At 46.3% G+C, this 23,227-nt stretch overlaps 1 protein-coding gene across 1 annotated transcript; it reads right to left on the bottom strand.

The window, feature by feature from the left end:
- Positions 1–22,986, bottom strand: nampt1 (nicotinamide phosphoribosyltransferase 1). Its single transcript, XM_084482717.1, has 11 exons — positions 22,827–22,986; positions 17,738–17,894; positions 15,735–15,838; positions 14,168–14,296; positions 7,432–7,590; positions 6,807–6,943; positions 3,405–3,630; positions 2,548–2,667; positions 1,745–1,885; positions 906–1,040; positions 1–218 (listed from the first exon to the last, which is right to left on the bottom strand). Exons 1-11 carry the CDS (start codon positions 22,878–22,880, stop codon positions 105–107), a joined length of 1,476 nt encoding a protein of 491 aa, XP_084338843.1. The 5' UTR covers positions 22,881–22,986; the 3' UTR covers positions 1–104.
- Positions 22,987–23,227: the final 241 nt, after the last annotated feature.

Below are 23,227 nucleotides of genomic sequence, written 5' to 3'. Positions count from 1 at the left end.
CTCTCTCTCTCTCTCTCTCTCAGAGTGGAGGCCAGGAGGGGGAGGGGGTGTTCTGCGTGGGGGTGGGGTTTGGCAGGGGGGGGGGTTATGTAAGGGGGCGGGGCTTATGTGAGAAGCTCCTCCTTCTCTGTGTCTTTGAGCTTGGCATTGTCTCTGACTTCGTCAAACGTGTACGCCTTCACGATCTTGCCATTCTGGAACACCGTGTGCAGGAGGTCCTGGAGGGGTCAGGGGTCAGAGGTCAGGGTCAGAGACGAGGCGAACGAGGCAGGCGGTTAGGAAGGGAGGGAGGGAGGGTCCATCATCACAGATTTTCATTTTTTTTTTATGAAGTGAAAATTACGATGTCATCGTAAGCAGAAAGGGTACGTGTGTGCCTGTGTGTGCATGCCTGTGTGTGTGTGCCTGTGTGTGTGTGTGCATGTCTGCTTGTCTGCGTGCCTGTGTGTGTCTATAGATGTGAGCCTGTGTGTATCTTCCTGTGTGTGTGTATGCGTGCGTGTCTGCCTGTCTGTGTACGCGCCTATTCATCTTTCTGTCTGTCTGGCTGTGTGTGCGTGTGTGTGTGTCTATACATGCGCGTGTGTGTGTGTGCGTGCGTGTGTCTTTGTGCGCCTGTGTGTATCTACACATGTGTTTGCCAGTGTGTGCTTCTGCCTGTGTGTGTGTGTGTCTGCCTCTGTGTGTGTGTGTGTGTGTATGCGTGCTTTTCTGCCTGCGTGTGTGTGTGTGTGTGTGCTTTTCTGCCTGTGTGTGTGTGTGCTTTTCTGCCTGCGTGTGTGTGTGTGTGTGTGTGTGTGTGTGTGTGTGTGTGTGTGTGTGTGTGTGTGTGTGTGTGTGTGTGTGTGTGTGTGTGTGTGTGTGTGTGTGTGTGTGTGTTGTGCATTGTGCGTCAGTGCCCTCACCACTCCGTACTCCTCCAGGTCTCCCTTGCCCTCCTCCAGCGTGACGACCCTCCCGCTCTGGGTGCGGTGCAGCGACAGACGACCTTTCTTTGACCTCTTGTTGGGGTCGGCCACCGGGTCCTTGAACACGTTCACCTGCGGCGCCGCGGAGCACAGCCGTTACCACGGCAACGGACGCATGCATCCCCCCCAGCCGACGCCCAGCTAAAGCTCTAACCCAATGAGGGGGCAGGGGATTCTCAGGGTGTTTCACTCCCGGACCAAAGGTCCCGGGTTTGATACCCGGCGTCCGGACGGCCTGTAGGCGTCCTTCAGCAGGAGGCCCTAACCCCTCCCTGCCTAACGCCGTGGGTTTGAAATCAATCAATTAAGAAAGTAATGCGGGCGTGTGATTGGACGACGGCTGGTTTAAGTCTGACTGGAGTCACCTGGTGAGGCTGCTTCAACCAGCCGCCACTCCGCAGTCCACTCCGCAGTGAGACAGCGGACGGTGCTACTATCAAACAGACGCTTTTAAAATCAACACAACTTGTATTAAAAAAAAACACATTTTAAGATCTATTCAGAAGCAGGTTTGGTGAAGGGATGGACAGGTCCTCTTGCTCAAGGAGGCCTGCAAGTTCATGAGGGTTACGAACCCAGAACCTTTCACCTGGGAGACCAACAACCACCACTGCACTATGATCCCCACGCTACGGGGACCACGGACGCAAATGAGCTATTCAGCTAACTCTGGTATAGAACCTGTCCTGTACACGGCCCCCGTCAACCAGACCAATACACTGTACTGAACCAGGTGGGCTGGTTGTGGTTGTGGTTGTGGTTGTGGTTCTGCTCACCCCCAGGCCATTGGTCACCACGTAGCTGCACTTGAAGGAGCAGTTGAGCAGGTCCCGCGTCAGCTTCTGCAGCAGGGCGCCCCCCGAGCCGAAGGAGATGTTCTCGATGGACCACTTCTGCTCCTTCAGGCCCTCCACGATCTGGGGGGGGGTGGGGGGGGGAGAGACGGGAGAGGTGACATTATGGGGCTGCATTAGCTCAGGAGGTAGAGCGGGTTGGCTGGTAACCGCAAGGTCGCTGGTTCGATCCCCGGCTCCTCCTAGCCGAGTGTCTGGGTCGCTGGCTGTCGCCCTGCGTGGTCGACTCCTCCGTCGGTGTGTGAATGTGTGCATGAATGGGTGAATGTCAGTCAACACTGTGAAGCGCTTTGGATGAAAGCGCTTTATCAATGGGGACCGTTTGGTGGGAGCTGGTCTACGTCCTTCTTTGAAAGATCCACACCCATGTTTGTCGGGAGAAGCGCACGGTGCGTACGATGTACTGTGCCACTGTTTGAGTCGTACACACCACAGGTCACCCGTGTCCCTCTCTGATAGGTGACATACGTTGATTTTCATATGGACGGTGGACATTCTTACACGTTTTTCTTTTTGTTCCTCCTTATTCTATTTTCTTATTTTCTCAAGTGTGAGGAGGAGGTGGCAGAGGAGAACGCACCAGAAGTAGTGATCAACTGCTTTTTATATCTTATTATTATTTATCATTTTATCATAGCGTATAGCGAGGATGCAGGGTTTAGTGCGTGTGCATGTGCATGTGTGCGTGTGTGTGTGTGTGTGTGTGTGTGTGTGTGTGTCTCTACCTCCTGCAGGGTGTTGATGTCCACCCCGTCGCCCTGGATGACCCTGATGTAGGGGGGCAGGACCCTGTAGCCCAGGGAGTTCTCCGTCGGGGGGAACTTCTTACCGAGGATCTCCAGGACCTGCAGCAATAAAAGCGCAACTCTCTTTTAATACTACTTTAAAATCAGGTTTTATAAAGCAAGAAAATATGCTGCTTATAAACACTGATACAAGCCGTTTCCTTGTTCTAGATTGGTTGTACAAGGAGTACGGGTATACAAAGGAAACTATGTGGGGAATTTCAACTGAACATTCCTAGATTGGATAGTCCTTTCAAAATAAAAGCGTGTTTGAGATAGGATAAGATAATAAATAACTACGTAAACCATGGGATAGTTAATCTACATCGCCCGCAGCATTGAGCAACCCTTCCACAGAGTTTACAGTTCGTCCCTTTCTGCTAGAGGGACGAACTGCCAACCGACGCCACAGACCACGGTTGCACAGGAAGTGATGCTCGACACGCCCTAGAATCAAGATCTCCACAAATGTGTGTTCGACTGTTCCAGGAAAGGAGATATTTTTAGCTCAGTTTCATTTTCTCCTCCAGGGCACCTGCATGATTCGTTTCGCTTCAAAGTAACAGCGTGAAACAGTTGAGGGCAGGCCATCAGGACAGCTTTTCAAAATAATAGCATCGATTGCAAATATTTTTTTCAAGTAAATAAGTCAAACGCCAGAGTGCAGCCCCCATGGAGGGCTTTTAAAAATAAAAGCACAGAATAAAATAACTTTTTTTTTTTTACAAGAAAATAAAGGCCCTTGTTTTTTTTTTCCAAAATAAAAGCGCCAGACCAAAAAAACAAATCCACAGCACCTTCAGGACGGTGTCCAGGGGGTCTCCTGAGTCGGGCCGGACCACCAGCGGGGCGTCGGCGCCGCGGGACACGATCAGGCTCCGCAGGTCCTCCCCCCAGATCTTCTCGCAGGCGTTGTAGATGTCGTAGCTGTCGCTCACGATGGACACGGGCACGTTGGGGAACTGCTTGATGATGTGCTCGAAGGCGTCCTTCTCGTGGTCCTTCCCCCACGCTGTGATGGTGCTGGAGAAAATGACAAATAGGACACGCTCTTATTTTGAAGGATTTAGCAAGTCGCTTCTGTTTTGAAACATGTGCAGCGTCAATGGAATGGGGGATTGTCTTTTGATATGCTTTAAGATACTAGGCACTGTAAGATAGGGTGGACTTGACTGGCCTTTTACTAGGAAATATCTAACATTTAATGAATGACATTACACGGTATCCTTCAAAATATGAATGCTTTAGTAGGCAACGCATAACCAGGTTGCTTACGACAAGTTCCTCTGGTTTTATTAAAATATATCAGTTGAAAACCAAATAAGGGAAACTAAAAGTGACTTATAAAATTGAAAACCCAAAAGCCACGGTATATTAACTGGATAGGTGATGCATCACAAATGATAGAGAAAAACAGACAATAACACATGCTGTCCAAAAGGGGGCACTGTTGTCCAGGTTTTCCATTAAAGAGCAAAGGCACTGCATTGCATGGTTGGAACTAAGTGCCATTTCAAAAAGTGAGTATTTTCTGCACATGGCAATAAAGGAAAGTTTTAATTTCAGCAAACGTCCAATTCCACTGAACTTCCTGGTTGTATGGCTAGCGATAAAAACTATAATTTCTTGATGGGTTAGGCTGACTTGGGAATTACGATTTCTTTGTGAGCAGAGTGGAATGTGTGGCACAAGGATTTTTACAGGTTGGTATTTGACATAAAACTTTACATTATTACAAATCAACATAAAGCCACGGTAAATCCAGCAAGAGCCACACCCCGTTTATTTCCATTGCCTTCATTTGCATATCCAAAACCAGTCTGGTAGCTAGTCATTTCCTAGACACATACATTTAATTATATTGAAACAATTAAGTCATTCAGCACACACAAAGTCAATTCAGATGTCGTTAAGGAGCAGGTGTGTGTTCTTCGTCTTGCTCAAAAGGACGCTCACAGGACTTGCTGGGGACATTGGGAATCGAACCTGGTACCTTTCGCCCTGGCGCCCTAAAACCCTAACACCCTAGCAGGCCTGCAATCGGTCCTCCTCACGCAACCAGATCACCGCACACTGACCAGGTACATGTGCGGCACAGAAACACAGACGCGTAGACACAAGAGAAAACCATCTGCGTCCTGGCGGCACGGGGGGAACGCCCTGAGTGACTGCGCTGCTGGTTTCCAGGTGACCCCACGCTCAATTAAGTGGACGATGTTTCCTGAGCGCTCCGTCCGACCCGTTTCCCCAGCAGGGAGGAGGAATGCTCGGGTTGCCACGCAGCCTCACGTCACGTGCCTCCGCCGGGCGACGGGACGCAGGCCTGCTCCGGCGGCTTTACGAGGCCTGAGAGGACGGCTTTATGGGGGGCTCATTATCCTAATGGACCCTCAAACAAACGGGGCCGTACCGCTGAGCGCCGTAGCCCTTTACCGTACGCCAGGAGCCGGGCTAGGATTCGTAAGTATTTCACTTTCCAATTTTGGATTTTATATGAACTCACGAACGGATATGAAGGATCCAATGACATGACGTTTCTTAATTGAATTAAGAGAAGATGTCATTGAGGTGAAACAGAAATGGAACGCAAACAGACGTAAAAACGATTTACTTCCAGAATGGTCCGGGGGTGAGATTGGTCGGGTGTTGCTATGGATGTGAAGGTATTAACGAGCTGCGACAGGCCTCCGTGGTTCGGTATCTCCCCCCAAAACAAACAAAACCCTCCGTCCGGCGCCCCGCCTCCCAGCCCCACCAAGTGGAATTTCACTGGGGGCCCCCTCCCCAGTGGCCCCCGTGGCAAACAAACAGGGGGCCGCTTATGTAATGATCGCTATGGCGACACCATCCCTGCAGACACGAACCTGGGGGGGACCCAAGCGTCGCCTCACTGTCGGCATAGTAACGCCTGACATAGCAGCATGCTGACATAGCGCGTGAGCCTGACCATGTAGCCTGTCAACATGTTATCACAGCCTGCTAGCATGTTAACATAGCCTGTAAACATGTTATCACAGCCTGCTAGCATGTTACATAGCCTGCTAGCATGTTAAAAGTGCCTTTCAGAAGTTAAACATAGCTTGTTGGCCTGATAACATAGCTTGTTTGCATGCTTACATGTGCTGTTAGTGTGATAACATAGCCTGTTAACAGCCTGTTAACCATTTGCATCAACATATTATTGTTCACAGGTTAATATAAGCATTCAGCCTGATGGCATTCTTGTGCTAGCCAGGCTAGCGCCGCCTACTGGTTCCGGCAAATTTAATTTGCCTCAACCATATAGTCAGGGAACTAGCAATGCGTTTCGGTTTGCTCCGTCCGCCAGAGCGGACGGACCAATCAGCGAGCAGATGTGGCGATGACGGGCGATGACGGGCGATGACGTCGAACTGAAGCGCCCAAACTGAAATACCGGTGTAGTTCCCAAGCTGCGGTAAACAGTTGACGAGATGGATGTCGGCGAAGCTATACGCTCTGTGCTTGAAACTATTCCGGATATTGAAGACTTAAAGCCAGAACAAGAAGCATGTTTGACGAATTTTTTGGAGGGCAAAGACGTTTTTGGACTTCTTCCTACCGGGATTGGGAAAAGTTTAATTTACCAGCTGGCCCCGTTAGTGGCGAAGACATTATGCAAGCCAAACGCTAATGCTAACCCTATTGTCACCGCGTCACCACGTCACCGCCAAGCAGCAGCGATTAGTCGAAGCAAACGGAAGCAACCGCCTCCCGGAAGCAAACAAATCTCTACGGCTCGTGTTCAGACGCTATATGAAATGTAATGAAGTAAGCGGCTGATGCATCAGGCTATTCTTGTGCATTGCAACTCGAAAAAACGAAATAAAAAGTAGGACAAACCCATTTCAAAATAGTACGTCTGGCTATGCAAGAAGGACCAATAAGCTACGCTTTCCTCGAATACCTTGGCAGAATTAAAAAAAATTTGACGTCATGATAATTACTAATACAAACCGAAAGGTGAAACTTAAAAGGGTTGATTTTACGGCACCAAGTGTGAGTGAAAATGAACATCTGGCTTCTGATGTCACTAACACACAGGAAAACAGCTTGTAACGGCGGGTCACACTCGGCGTGACATCGCCCCTCTAACACACGTATGTGCACGTCGATGGCCCAACCACACCTGGGCGGCACCATCGCCGTCGTGTAGGGACACGTGTTTGACCGCGGGTTACCTGTGCTCGGCGGCGGGCACGGAGAAGCCGGGCACGGGGTCCTTGGTGCCGTAGTACTTCTTGATGACCCCGATGCCGGCGACCGTGTCGGTGCCCTTGAAGTTGACCAGGTGGGCGGAGGCTCCAATCCCGGCCGTCTGGGGGGGGGGGGGGGAGAGGAGGGGGCGACGTTTATTACATCGAAGAGATGATTCAGAAGTATGGTCAGATGACACAAAGCAGCCCTGAATTAATTTTTTATTCATGGGTGATGTGTCTGTTTGTGGATCCTCTGATTTCAATTCCATTACCTACAGTCTGAGGACAGTCTCCCAAAGCCATTAAAAAAATGTTTTCCCTTCCATAGATATGGATGGATGAATACTAAACACAAAAGTACAGACGGGCGAGACAGAAAATAAAAAGGGCAGGTACACAAAGGAAGAAACCGAGACAGACAGTCAACACAGAGGCAGACAAAACCGGCTAATGGAAAAATGGACAGGCTGACAAACAGACACACAGACACCCATACAGTCACCCCAAGATACGATTACAATGCAGGTTATTCATCCCAGATGGGGAAGACGGTGACAGCGCGAGTTAGCGTGGTGGAGGTTCTCAGACGTCTCCGGTTCAGCCGTACCTCCTGGGAGGAGACGCCCCGGTAGCCAAAGTCGTGCAGCTTCAGCTCCAACCCCGTCAGGTTGCCGGACGTCTCCAGCAGGAACTTGGCCAGGATCTTCTTCTGCTCCCTGGAGTTGGTCGCCACGGTGATGGGGTACCAGATCTGGACCAGGATGGTCTGGAGAGGATGGAGGAGGAGGGAGAGACAGGATCTCACACGTGTTTCAAATCGCAGTGCGGTTTTAGAACTTACTTAGGCACTTACTTTCCCATACATAGACCAATGTGTGGCGCAGCGCCAGCCCGTACCAACCCCCCCCCCGTCAACAATCCCCCCTGCCCACAATCCAAACCCCCCCGCCCGTCAATAATTCCACCCGCAGACCCTGTTATAATGTAAGCATTACAAGATTCTACAGAGTCTGACTCTGGCCAAAAAACAAAAGTTGCCAACCCTGCAGGGGGGCACCACACATTGCTACCTGGTCTGTGGGAAACACTGTTAGGGTATTAACGTATCTTCCCTGCTTTTTAAACATGGCAATCACAACACTGACGACCCAGACTTGTTTGCGGCAGACCAAAAATCAACCCTAACGATACAATACACTGCAATGTTGAGAACATAAAAACCGTTTCTGGTTTTCGCCCAAGTCACTCCGCTTGGAAGTGAGCTCCAGTTCCGGGGTTTAGCTTGAACCGACATAGAGGGAATGGGAGGGATGCATGCGTTTATTAAAACTATTTTATAAGCTTCCAGAGCATGCCTACTTTAAAATGAAGGATGTGTGGGACATGTGTGGGGGGGGCATAAAAATGTAAGTGGAAATTTAATTCCTTTTCCCATCAGCCTAATCATTCCTAAGTATATTTATTGGTACATTGGTACATTGAAATGTACATTGGTACATTTCTTGAAGTTTGTTTTTCTTTTGGATGAGCTGGTGTGTCACCAGCCTACAGCTCCTGACGTAACAATATCTACAGACTGCTTCACGCCGCAGCGATGTAACAATCCAGGTCCTGATTCCACTATCTGGTCATTCTTTTGCAAACATTTTGGTTAAAAATGCCTTTATCTGAACTGTGGACAAACTACGTCTGTGTTATTATGGGGCCTTGACATTTTTACCGGGAATACGCAGCGCACACAATCTACCAATGTCTGACTGAGGATAGTGGAGACACACACACACACACACACACACACACACACACACACACACACACACACACACACACACACACACACACACACACACACACACACACACACACACACACACACACACACACACACACACACACACACACGGGCAATACAGGCATAGAAGATAAGAGAGCAGAAAAAGACAAAATTTGTGTGTGAAAAGCAGGAAAGCAGAGCCACCCTCAGAGTATCAAAGAGATATAGAGGGATAGAACCGTTTAACCCAATGATACAGTGTACGTGCGCGCCAAGGACACAGCCGTCTAATTTTAAATCTGTCACAAGGGAAGTGTGTGTAAATATATCCATGACCTATGTCTTTTAAAGCTGTGAGTGTGTTAATATATCCATGACCTATGTCTTTTAAAGCTGTGTGTGTGTGCGTGTAAATATATCCATGACCTATGTCTTTTACAGTCACTCTGGATGCGTGTGCGCGTGCGTGCGTGTGCGTGTGCCGTGCATGCGTCCACGTCCTAGTCTTTTGCAGCTCCTCTTGATATGAGCCCTCTTGGCCCATGAGATGACACCAGTAAGGCGTCATTTCCTAAGAGGAAATTAAGTCCAACAGACTTTGTGTGGCGGCCGTTCTCCCCACCGTTCAAACAACTGACTTTCATTTGGACAGCCCTGTTTGTTTGGTTGGCGGTGAGATCTCTGATGGTGCGGTATCGTGGACAATATACCCGCTTTCAATACAAAACACAGACTTCTATTTTTCCTCTTGAACAGCATTTCTTCAAGGTACATTTCACAAAAAAATCCTGCAACAAACACTTAAAAATATATATATGTAACAGAAAATAAATAAACAAAGGCTGAAACACAATTGCTTCAGGGATTTTCTTCCATCTTTTGCATTCGGTGGAGAAAGAGGCTTACTGCCAGACAGACTCTGAATAAACCACTCCATACGGTGAAGTGAAAGACACATAGTGTATTATGGGGCTGGCAGTCATTGTGTTCAGCAGTCAAGTGAGGACGAATGAGAAAAAGGAGCACAACAAGAATTCAGAGCTGGTGGCTTCCTTGTGAGGGATGTGGCAACTTTCCGTTTCTAGGAGGAAGACAAGAGACAGAGAGAAGTCGCAGTCGGAAAATAAAACGCGTTGCCCAACGCGTTGGTTGGTTCTCACAGGCTCTTTGTGTTTCACCTCGAGTCTCTGACCCCGTCTGCTTCAAGCGCAGATAAAACTAGTTTTCCTTTCATGGGAGATAAGAGAGACATTCAAAAGAGAGACGCATCGACACACAGGCGAGTAATAAAGAATGGGACGGCAGACTAACCGATAGCTGAGAGTTGACCACATCCCCGTTGCTATGGGGACTGGGGGGGGGGGGGGGTTGGGTGGATGAGAACTGCCCACTCAGTTGGCCCAATGGCACTCTAACCCTGTTTCATGTAATTTACAATAAACCTTAACTGACACCGGAGAACATTTCAAATAATCCACAGTTAACTCAAGTGTGTTTTCTTTATAAATATTTTACAGTAGAAGAGTGAGGAGAGAAGTGCTTCAGCAGATCAGCTCTCAAAAATGAGTTTGCCATGAATAAAATAAAGAATCTTTGCCAACAACATCTACAACATAGCGATCAGTGTTGCTGTACAGAGGGATATTTGTAGTTGTAAAGTAGTATTAGTTGTCTTTTAAGTTGAATAGTTAATAGAGGCCTGCACGGGCCTAAAATTTCAGGCCCGGCCCGGCCCGGACCCCTGGCAATCAGGCCCTTACCCGACCCTACCCGACAAATTAAGCAATTACTGAGCCCGAGCCCGAACCCGAGCCCGACTAAAAGGGTCCGCTATTTAGACATGCCGGTTTCCCGACACTTCGGTCGCGTAATAGTTTCTCAGAAAGCCGACTTGAACAATTAAACAAATAATACTTTTAACACACGATTAACCCTTGCAAAGACAAGCGTTCATGAATTTAATTAGACCTCAATGTCGAAATAACGGGATGTCGCAATAGCAGCATGAAACGGACAGCCAGGATATATGACATCGGTAAATCTTATGCGCCGTGGGAGTAGATAAATGAGCAGCACACATGAGCTCCTTGTCTATAGCCAACTTAGTAAGCACCGTGAGTGAATGAAATAAAGGAATTAAATCACTTTGAATTTAATATTTATTAATTAAGTGTTTCCCACACATAGGCCACAGATTGAACAACGAGCGCCACAAATTGATTCCGCTTTTCTTATTTATTTTTAAATGAACGCGATTGAACGCGATTTTTAAATGTAACTCCGCCAGCCCGTAATCGCGCCCCCGTAATGCTGCCAGTCCGACATGCTCAGATTCCGACAGTCCTGTGCGCGTATGCAAATTAGCCATGTGCGCCAAACAGAAGAAGGGCCCTATCTTGCGCCCGGCGCAATTGACTTTCTACACCGACGCAAGTGTCGTTGCTAGTTTGCACCCGGCGCAGAGCTGATTTTCCCCCACAGCAACCAGGCACCACTACACTTGCATGTTAAATATTATGATGTCAAAGATTATTCATACGTGTGAAACTGCATAGAAATAGCGTGTGGATTGTGGAAACATTTTTTTTTCAATATAATAATATAATAATAACAATAATACATTCGAGCAAAGTATATTCCAGGCTTCCAAAACAAAATCTAGTTTTAGGGTAAATGATTGGTTAAATGATTTGGGAAAGAACAGCTGATACAGCGGTAAGTTGTACTTTTAAATCAATGCATCTGCAAACACCGTACAGCAAACACATATGTTCTTGACTCAGACATCGTGTACAAGCCTATTACTTTTAGGATTGATGAGTATTTGATCGTGAGAAAAGATAGTTTTACAGCGAGTATTTAATAGAATGAATGAATGCAGGTGATGCTTGGTGCGTGTGTGTGTGTGTGTGTGCGCACCCATCTGTCTAAACACACGCAAATTAAACACATAAGTGTATGAGAAGGAAATCGAGTCAGTCGACCTGCGATAAGCAGCTGATTCTGAACGGACTCGTCTTCGAGATGGACGTGTTCTAACGCATTTTTAATCAATGAAATGTTAACACAACAGTATATATCTGACCAATTTAATTTTCGAAATTTTAGGTGAAGCCGAGCTTCCCTTGCAGTAGAGAAGTCGCCACTACAAAAGAATGCAATATATCCAACTAGCGGGATCTAAACAAACTAAGCTCCAGTGAATTACTACAATGCAGAAGTAGTGGAAAATGGCGAAACACAGCAACTCTAGCCTACTCTCATCCAAAAAAAAAATAATAATAATCACCGCCCGGTGCAGCAGTGTGGACTGCCCAGTTTTTAGAACGTCTCAGCCCGTCTCGTCGCAAGGAGTTGCGAGTTGCAAGCATTTGCGTCGCGAATCTTTGGTCTGAATTGGGCTTTAGCATTAAAAGCAGTGGCGGTTTTAGGCAGGGGCGAAAAACGAGACACACGAGAAAGAAAATGATCCGCATTAATAAAAAGCTGTGCGGGTGATTCACCTGCAATGCTGTGCGGGTGAATCATGAATACATAAAACCAACTTGTGCCAAGCCCGAGCCCTACCCGAGCCTGTGCTATTCATTGAATTTAAGGCCCGTACCCGGCCCGAATTTGCATATTGTGTCGGGGCCCGTCGGGCTTGCAGGCCTCTAATAGTTAATAGTTAATAGTTAAAATAGTTAATCTTTCAAGCAACTGAAACAATGATTTCTTGTGCTTCCAAAGCCAATGGGGATAAGTGGGGATGAGAGTCAGTGAGGGGGATCCAACCCAAAGGTTGTGGGGTTGAACCCCAATATCTGCAGTAAGCTGCTTCGGATAAAACGTTAAATAAACGCTAAATAAACCAGCCAATGTCACTGAGGCCAGCAGAAAATTTCCGGTATAGGCTGCAAAGCGCATATATGTACTCATATATATATATTAGGCATGGGCAAAATGATTCTTTTCCGGGAATCAGTTCTTTCAGTTCCCTTCACTGTCACAAATCGTTCGTTTGATTCGTTCGTTCAGTTTGTTCAGTTTGTTAAGTTTGTTAAGTCATATGGTCAGTTACGTCATTTGGCAGGGCATCTCAGGTGTCTGGCCTCACCACTTTGCTTTTAAATATGAGGTACGCCCGCAAACGGAGCCTTTAAAACCACCAGAAGGTCTCAGACGGTGACGGTGCTCGGGAAAACAGCTAATTTCTGTAGCATTAGCCTACGACGCCGCTCGAGCATTACACGTGTGGTTTGAGAACGTTTTAGACTCAATCAATATGAGAACGTTTTAAGGTGTGTTCACACCGCACTTCGCCCCGCGACACGTTTCAATGTTAAGTGAACGTGGAGACGCGAATCGGGCGAATTTTTTTTTCGCCGATACGCGCGACAAGATTTGATTGACAGCGCGAAATTTTTCCTCGTGAACGGCGAGCGCGTTCACGTGGATTCGCGCCGCGAATAATTCGCCCCGCGAATAAAGTTAAAATATTTCAACTTCTTCGCGGCATTCGCGTTGAAACAGCCAATCAGCGTTCACTCCCTGTGGGTAACGTGGGTGAAGTAACGTAAAACAGCCAGTCAGCGTTCACTCCCTGGGTGACGTCACGTAACAGCCAATCAGTTCACTCCCTGGGTGAAGTAACGTAAAACAGCCAATCACCGTTCAACCGTTCAGTGAACCGCAGCTTGGAGGAGAAAGTGATTGTTTGCGACTCCCGCTCTATATCTACATATAATATATAAATATCTATATCATATAATATATACGATATATATAATATCACGGCACAAAGCGGTGTGCGCCTCCGGATTATATTATTAACCCATAAACGACGGGCTCTCCCTCTTCCACAACAGGTACAGACACACATCTCGGCCATGGTTGATGAGAATGAATTGGCATGAATGACCGTTGCCAGGCAAAAAAAAAATTCGCCCCGCGAATGCACACAAAAATGCACAGCGACAGATTATGATTTGTCGCGCGGCAACATTCGCCTATTCGCGCGAATAGGCGAAATGGGACAAAGTGCGGTGTGAACACAACATTAGACTCAATCAATATGAAGTCGAGGGGAGACGAAGCTCTGTTCGTTTGTATCTTTTATTTACCATATTGATTGAGTGACCATATTTTTATTTTATGTAAAAAAAAAAGGAATCAGTTCTCTTCTTTTTGGGAATCAGTTCTCGTCGTTCACCTTCGGGATTCGTTCGTTCTGACCGAATCGTTCGCGAATCGCCCATGCGTAATATATATATATATATATATATATATATATATATATGAGTTTGTTTTGTAGCCTGGTTCCAGCCCCTAAATACTTGTTCCAAAACCTTCTCTGATTCGAGTTCTGTTCTACGGTTTCTTGAGTGATTCTCGGCTCTTCGCAAATTTCCACCGAGCCAATGAGTCTCTTCAGTCAACCTCTTGCTCTCCTTAATAACATTTAAAGACCGACAGTGAAGTCGCGTTTCACCACACTCCGGGTAACAACACGACGAGGGCTTTGCGGACCGGTATGGCCGGGTTATATCCCGGTTTGGGTGTACTTGTTTTGTTGGCGCAGACGTCTTACCTCCACCCAGTTGGTGAGCCAGTAGCACTCGGGGTCTGTGCTCTCCACGGTGAACAGGACGTTGCCACGCGGGATCACACTGCCCTCTGGTACCGCCTTGATCTCGATGGGCAGGTGGCCATCGTATTTCTGGAACACACACACACACACACACACACACACACACACACACACACACACACACACACACACACACACACACACACACACACACACACACACACACACACACACACACACACACACACACGTCAGTGGCCTACATTTTTTTAGCATACACTCTTTTTGGGTTACTACACTGCGGTTGTTTTTCTACTTGCTAGCGGGCTCAGAAAACATGCTCTTGCATTGTGCAACTTTATTCTTAAACCTAAACCAGACACTGAAAATAGAAGTGAGTGTATGTACGTTACAATTGCATTGCTATATCAGAAAGGAAGAAATGGAAACAAAACACTCACGCAAGACAATAGAGGTGTGTGTGTGTGTGCGTGTGCGTGTGTGTGTGTGATGGCTGACCTCCAGCTTGCAGTAAGGCGAGCTAATAACAAGTTGCCTGCATAAACGCACGCAATCGTTTGTGTGGGCGTGTGTTTACACAAAGCACAACAATGGCAAGATGTTTTGTTTTTTTCGTTTCTTCCTCGAAACACATTTTGGTCAAAGTCCGCTGCATGGTAGCAGCGCGCATTTTTGAATGAATCAACTAAATTGTAATCAACTGCCATGGCAACCAGACGTGTGGTTTCCAACTGCTTTTGGCTGTTCACATGACTCACCTTGGTCGGTCAACAGTGGATCAACAGGTGATTATTAAAAGGGACTTCAAAAATGTGGCCTTGCTCGACTCACTCCACTGTTCAGCGCTGCCCGAGAGCGTGTTGCTCTAATACTCTCACAGGAAGGGATGACTTGTTAGCCAAAAATGTCTTGATATTCCAAACGTTTGAAGGATTTATTTGTGATAACAACTTACATTATTAATGATTATAACAGTCTCTACCCCCTGAGCTTGTGCACTCCAGTGCTCTGGACACGCATGAACTGCATGCGCAAACCGCTTGCAGTTCACTTAGCGGCCACAGGGGCCAGTAACGAGAAAGAATTACCTATTTTTAGAAATTAAAGCTTCGGCCTGTTTCCCGATGCTACAAACCAAAACTGTGGCGGCGGCTTATTTTCCGGGGCGGCTTATCTGTCTTTGATTTGGCAAACCTTTTTCAGTGATTTGCAGTCGAGTGATAAAACATGAAGTTCCTAATACGGTCCCGAGGTAAAGTCCATTGACATTAGGTTTGAAAGTAAAAAGATATATTCGTAAAGAAATAAGCTTTGACATCACTGCCTAAAATACACAGAGGACCGTTTTCCACCATGTGCTCTCTGTCCATTAGCGATAATTCAAAACCTGTGCGTCCAAACGAATTGCTTGCAAAATGAAAGATGCCTTCTTTTCTAAATCTAGGGTTCTACTAAAGTTTGAGCGAGATGTGAATTATGGTTGGAAGAGTCATCGTTCCTCGTCCAATTAGGGCTAAGCCAATCAGTTGATGGATAAATAGATTACCTCCAGGATGTAGTTCCAGCCCTTCTCGTTGAAGACATCATCCTGGAAGTGTTCTCTGTAGACCTCCTTGGCCTCCTGGATCTTCTCAGGGGTCACCACCTTCCCTGCAGGGGGGGGCACACAGAACAGAGACCATTTATTAAGGTAAATGAGAGAAAGATTGAGAGAGAGAGCAGGGAGTGATCTTACGCACTTATTGTATGTTGCACGTCCATGCACTTAAAAACGGTACTTAGCATTGTGTAGCATCTTATCCTAGCTATCTTTGTTTTATACAGGGAATGGGTTAACTAACAATTGTTAGTGCTTGGCACTTGGTTCTATGAACATCCTTACTGTACCGACAGAGGTATATTGTATTGTTTCTATTTCTTCGGACAAATGTACTTCATCGCCTTGGATAAAAGCGTCTGCTAAATGCCCTAAATGTAAATGTGAATGTATTGTAAATGAGTGACAGCAAAGAACAAGAGAGGGAGGGAGAGTAGGAAGGTGAAATGGCAATGGTAGAGGCAGGAAGCAGAGGGGAGAGAGACAGGCAGACAGACAGGCAGGCAGGCAGACAGGCAGACAGACAGAGGGAGGGAGATGGAGCAAGAGGGAGAGACAGAGAGCAAGAATGGGTTAAATATACAGAGAGAGAAAGAAGAATGAGATGGGCAGGAACTTTGTCGGACAGAAAAACAAAACTGAAACAAACAAGGAAGTTAACTGCTCATTAACGGAAACAGCAGCATAATTTGTCAGTTACAGGTACACACTTCTGCAGAAGACTGTCTGCCAAGGAACACTGGAATGTGATTCTACTGTTCCCGCTACTGTAATTAAAATAGCAGCGCACCACATGCATCTTTGTCCACACACTCACACACGGACACACCTACTTGAAATGGTTCATTTCTAGGTTACACTAAATGGGGGCTTTGTGCAAAAGGCAATGTGCATGTCACACTGGAACAAAGCACAGAGTTTTTAGCTTTAAAACGGAAATATGGTCACAAATTATCTTTATCAATTGATGCAGTTCAAACGACATGTGGGAACAGAGTTAGCCTTTATCTTAAATATTCAGTTGAATTCAACCATGTCATTGAAAAGCATAACTCAAACACTTTCTCTTTTCTCTTACATATTTTAACAGGCTTGAGAACTAGAATATGACCCACACTACGAATGTTAAGTGACTTTTTTGTCAACGGTCACAAACTCGTTTGCGAAGTGTAGACTAAACATTGTTGAACTAGCAAATGTTTATCCACTTTAGTATTTTAAGAGCAAAAATTTTTTTTGATCCACTGTGTAAGGTGCATTCTAAGAACAATGTGAAAAGGCATGTGGAATAAAAGGGCACTCATTTATATTTATAATTTACTTCTTACTTACTTATTCCCCCCTGGCAGCTGGGCTTTGGCCTGAAGTGCAGCTGTTCTTTTGTTTCTCTTGCTCTCTGCTCCTTTTCTTTTCATCCCTTAATCTACTCCTCCCCTGCCCCTCTCCTACCCCACCATGAAATCCTCTTAAGTAACACAATGCAAACTGTTCCTCTTTCTCTCCGTCCTTTGCTCTCCTGTGATGCCCTAACGACTGCTTGCCATCCTACATTCAAAAAAAGATTACATTTTAAAGAAGGGAAAACTACTCCAAACTCCCAAAATGCATCAGTTAAGTCTTGTCTGACTGTTTTCGGGGATGATCGTGTAGATCAAAATGACACCATATCTATGGGGAGTGCTAATTAATGTCCATCACTACTCTCTGGAAAACCTGTGGGGGGTGTCAGAAGAACAATTTCTGACACTGTGGGGAATCTGCAGCATTAAGTTTACTCTACCGGAACTGGGAAGGTACTCTGGGAAGGTTTACAGCCAATGGTCGGGAATTTTAACTGTAAGACCCTGCAAGCTCATCTACCCCTGAACAAATACAACTTAAAACAGTGCTTTTCATGCAAAGAACTTAACCGTACAACTTCGGGGGTATTTAATGAGAGTTGGCGCGTTTACCTTTGAGGTACTTGTGGAGGATGTACTGGAGGCCGTAGAACACCGTCTTGTCGTACTTGACCTTCCTGTTCTTGGTGGGCTCCGTCCGGGTCTCCCGGCACTCGAAGTAGGAGTAAACTTTGCTGGTGTTGGGCGGGTACTGCTTGTAATGTGTGACCTGCGGGACCAAGGCATGCGACGGTGAGGCCGGGGATTCAGCACGCGGGCCAACCCCTCGTCAGAACCAGCGAGTCGGCCACATGGTTGAGAGGCGCATTAGGTGACACATTTACACTACACTGAATATTCTATTCATGGGCCATAACAGGTGTGAGGGCGATTGGTTATTACCAGAACAATCAATATCGAAAACTATCCACTGATGATATCAGAAGTGGAGGTATGCACCAAGATCGTATGAACGAGAACGTTTCAGCCACCCATCTAGCGGGAAAATAAGGGTACTTTATGTTAGCTTATTGACATTTAACCACATGCCTATGGTAGGCCGCGTTGCAGTTTCGCTTTCAAGCTCAGGTTCACTCTTAGGCCTCGACATGCTTTGGGGACTGCACGAAAAAGCAATCGACCAGGTGTCTGAGACATCAACGCAACCTGGCAGCATGGTTTCAGAACATGGACCCATACATGTTGATCAAATCAAAGGCGTGACAGAAACACAGGATCCACTTTGATGTTGCGACCACTGATTTGCAAGCGAGGCTGCATGCAAAACCTCTCAGCTACAGGCTACAGCTAACCTAGCTTAGCTTTGATTCTAATAAAATGGACATCTTGTAATTGCTTTAGTTTTGAAAAGTTGGCCAAACTCGAAAACGATCCGAAGCATAGAAGGTGTATACAGAGTGTACATGGGGTTGATTGTATATTTTGCAATGCATCATCCACAGATGTCACACACATTGGTTAGTTGATTGATAAATCAGCACATTGTGTAGCTTGTGTAAATGCATCAATTGAAAACTAACATTATAGTAGAAGCATGTTGAGCCCTTTACAAAAAGGCATCAGAGTAATTCAATTCGGTGTTGGTTGGCTACGCAGAGCAATTTCCAATTGCTTCAAATCTCTTTTCTTGGAAACCTCTTGTTCTTTAGGTGAACCACAGACCAAACACATTCACTTTCGATTTTCTCAGCTATCCTGTACTTTTATCCTGGCTGCTTAAGGGACTCAGTATTTTGAAATGTCATAATTAATAATCAATCATATTCTCACTTGTCAGTTCCTTTGGCCAAAGTGAATAAATGTTTGTTAAAATAAAAGTCTTCATGTCGGTAGACTTGAGTGTCAAAAATGTGACCTTATGAATTTGGGTCATGTAAAGGTCATGGCTTTTTATCGATGCAACCAAACGCTATCAATTGACGTTGGCATTTGACTGATACACTAGCCTGACATTGAACATTTTTAGGAGCCCCTCTCCCACGGACGAGTTCCAAAGAATCCTTTCTGGTCATGTGACCACAGACCTTGGATGCTGCTGAGGTCAAACAGGAAGAGAGATTGTCAGGTGACTTGGTGAAAATGCGTCAGTCTAAAATTAGGACATGGACATTATACAAGCCATACACACCCACCACACGCAGTGCGCTATGGCTAAAGAACAGCATGTTTTTAGTGGAATGATACTACTGCCTATTTTTGCTGACATTTACAAATGAGAATCCTGTAACAGACTCTGCACACACTCCTGGAAAAGTTCCCAAGAAGCCAAACATCTGTTACCGAATCTCTCTCTCTCACACACACACACACACACACACACACACACACACACACACACACACACACACACACACACACACACACACACACACACACACACACACACACACACACACACACACACACACACACACACACACACACACACACACACGATGACCCCCGGGACCCAAAAGATCTTTTGGATCCTTTGTCAAGTCCCAGTCAATTTTATGTATGTCATTATTCATAACAGTTATTCAAAGGGCTTCCCAGACCGACATTCAACAACATCCTCCAACACAAAGCCCTCTAAAGGCCAAGGAGTAATTGCCCCAGAACCCAGAGGGAAGAAATGTTGGGAAGGAACATAGAAAGGGTGTAATAAGCCCCAAAATGGACATAACAGCAGCATAAAAGTCATAAGTTAGGGGAAAATGAAATTAGGTTTGAATATCTGAGTCATCAGAGGAGAGATGCATGCCCAGACGCATCCAGGCTGGTCAGAGAGAGAGCATTCATGTTGATACACACACACGGCCGACGGGATGAATGGCATTACTGTATTAACTCCGAGCTCCAAGGAAAGTGTGTGTATTTTGAGTTTTTTTTCTAACTGAAAACCCCAGAGTTTCTTTTGCTTTGTTTTGCTAAAAGAGAAATTTGTAAATATGTAAAACAAAGTAAGCCGTTAACCAGAGCTTAACACACAAACTACTGTAGCAGGTTGGAAAGTAAACATCACGATATCCAAGTTCTACCAGTAATAAACTCGGAACTCTGGAATTCTAATCGAGTGGCTTTAGAACCTGTAGTTCACTGTATTTGTCCAATTATCAAATGATGTTTAACTTGTGCGTAATGCTCACAATGCATGCTAATTGTTAAGCTATCCAACCAATGTCCGAGTCTCCCGTGGATGCTTCGGGACTGAATTAAAATCCATAATGTGGATGGGCCACTGCTGGAGGGGCTAACTGCAGAAGAAGGGGCTAGCATAGCAGGGTAAATGTCATTGTAATAGTGTTTCTGTGACCCCATCCCTGTCCTTCCCCCTCAAGACCTCAGAGGACCCAAAATAGTGTAGAGATAAACAACACGGCGCGTGGGCCTGACACCACGCAGACTAACTCACACACATTATAGTTTGGTCAAGTGTCCCCACTTCATACGACTTTGGAACAATGCAACTTATACCAAGCAGTATGTGAGATATTTCTGCATAAATGTCGCTGTTCGCTCAGATGGCAAACGTCGACTCAAGATTTAACTTCAAAGAACAGTTTGAAGTTTGACTCCAAACCAACAATGTATAAGTTCTGTATTTCCAATGTACATACAAAAAGTAGCAAACGTAGGCGATTGTGTAGATGACAACAACAACAAAAGCCCAAACAAACAGTAAGAGCCCATAATGGCCCACGGAATATAAAGAGAGAAGAACTGAGACGCACGCACACACACCCACCCACATTGTATGGATATAAAGCACATGGACTCACAGTAACATGAGCCCTAGTGGGACTTAAGAAACAGGTCAGGTTTTGCTTTGTATTTTCAGCGGCTTGTTGGTCACTTAGGTCTGCGTGTGACTCTCTGGTTATCAATCTTATTTTCTTAAATCACAACAGAAGAGTCATCCGGTAACAAGGAAGGAATAATAAATGATCACCACAACGGAAATAACAAGCCATTAGACGTGGGCAAGTCCAGGAAACTGTCAATGGAATGAAATAGGATCCACATCAAAGCAAAAGCTTTAGACGCTGTGTACCTTAATGTATCTGTTCTGGTTGTCATGAACGCCATAATTAACACTGTAAAGGTGTGTTTACCACACACACACACACACACACACACCAGATCATTAAGATCATGACATAACCAGGGTCATGATCTTAACAAGCAGCTTATTTCATTTGTTTGTATGCCCATCATGTATGATGTATTCAGAGTTTGTGCTCTAACTACACAGGATACAGACGAGTCGTAATGCTTTACAGACTAAATAATAAACGTTTTTCTAGGAATGTATTTGCGCTGCTCGTCTCGACGGGATGACAGCTTGGTAATGGCATGGTGGTACTTGTAATAATTTAATAGTTTGAAGCCTGATCATGTTAGATTAAAATGCAACAGTCCAAGACGTCCTACACCTGATCTTGTGATTTATAGAACAATTTGTGGTCTTGAGGTTATACTCTGTTATGTGCAGAATAGACTGAACTAAACTAGTCTGGACCATATCAGAGACTAGCTTCATTCATTCAAACATATGCTATATGTAAAATACTAAAATAAGGGGATTTGTTTATAATAATTAGGATTTGTACTAATCTGTACCAACACCCTTACTTTTCCTGTATTGGTATCACCCATCCCATATCCTACCACCACAGCTGTGCGCACCTGACCTAGCAACCAGATGTTGCGGTTTGATCCGCACTACTGCGAACATATTCGTGGTAAGATAGCGAAAAAATTACACTCCTGTAAAAACGAAACTAAAAGCAAGGTGAACAAAACAAGATCCACTGGAACCTCCACCTCCGTCGACGAAAGTCATATTGCCATACATCTTCAAAACATAAAACTGTGATTAACAAAACATCAAATTAATAATAATAACATTTCACCGCACATTAGACCCAATTTCTAAATTTTAGGATAGGTGGGCGGGTCATCAAAAACACGAAACTCACCAACGAATTCTTAATTAATTTCGCTTAGCGCCAAGCGGACCACATCGCACCCGACGCAACGGTCGCGCATGACGCAACGGCCGGCGGGTTGTGCGCGAGAGAGCCGGCAGCGACCTGGCTCCTCGCGCCACCTGGGCCGGCGGGAGGGGGGCGCGCGGCTCATCACACCCTCCGTCAGAGCCTCGGCGCGCGGCTCTCGAGCTACAGGCTAACGTTAGCTCCATACAAGCTCCCGTTCCGGTCTCCCTGGCGGCTAGCAGCGCGAGCTACCTAAGCTAGCGCCTATAGCACATCAACGCGCCTCGGCGGACACGGTTCGGCGGAGAAGGAGAACGGAGAACGTTTTTCTCCGTTTACGAGGCGGAGTTTATGGGTCCGTCCTTTGCGGCGTTAGGGTCGCTGTAGCCTGGATGTGGAGGAGGATGCTTTCCCGGTGTATTTGGTACCCCGTTCCGACCTGCCCTATCCTCCTCCTCCTCCGCCGCCTCCTCCGCCTCCTCCTCCTCCTCCTCATTCGGCCTTGCGATAACCATCGGACATGCCACAGCACCGCGGGATGGCCTTGGTGCTGATTAAACCACCTTGACGAGTCTATTGTGTTATATAATTTTTTTAATTTGACCATTTAATCCGCAGGGGGCCGCGTTAAACGTAGAACCGTAACACAGATCACACGGTACCTTGTAGGAATCGGTCGCAAGCAGTATATTGAAGTCGCTGTCTCTGTGCTCCATCTTTCCCCTCGGTTGTGAGTCAGTCGCAGCTGTCAGTGTTGTGTGTGCGAAGCTCCGTGTGTGTCTGCGTGGAGCTGCCCGTGTGTGTGTGTGTGTCTGTGTGCAAGCCGCCGGGAACTCTAGCAGCCGAGTAGCAGATCAGGTGTTGCCAGTTTGAGCCCGATTTCCCCGCCCAATCCGGCAACACTGGCTGCAGCGCTGCAGCCAGTGTTGCCAGATTGGGCGGGGAAATCGGACCCGATCTGGCAACGCTTGCAGCAGCGTAGCTCGGGAGAGGACAGTAGGGTGGAGCGGAGAGGGGGCGGTGCCGTGTGGTGATGTCGTCACGACCGTTTCCGCCTTCACTC

Source organism: Micromesistius poutassou (genome assembly GCF_964030765.1).
Source record: "Micromesistius poutassou genome assembly, chromosome: 18".
Taxonomy (NCBI): Eukaryota; Metazoa; Chordata; class Actinopteri; order Gadiformes; family Gadidae; genus Micromesistius; species Micromesistius poutassou.
The sequence above is the reverse complement of the archived record's forward strand: the minus strand, read 5'-3'. Positions and strand labels throughout refer to the sequence as shown.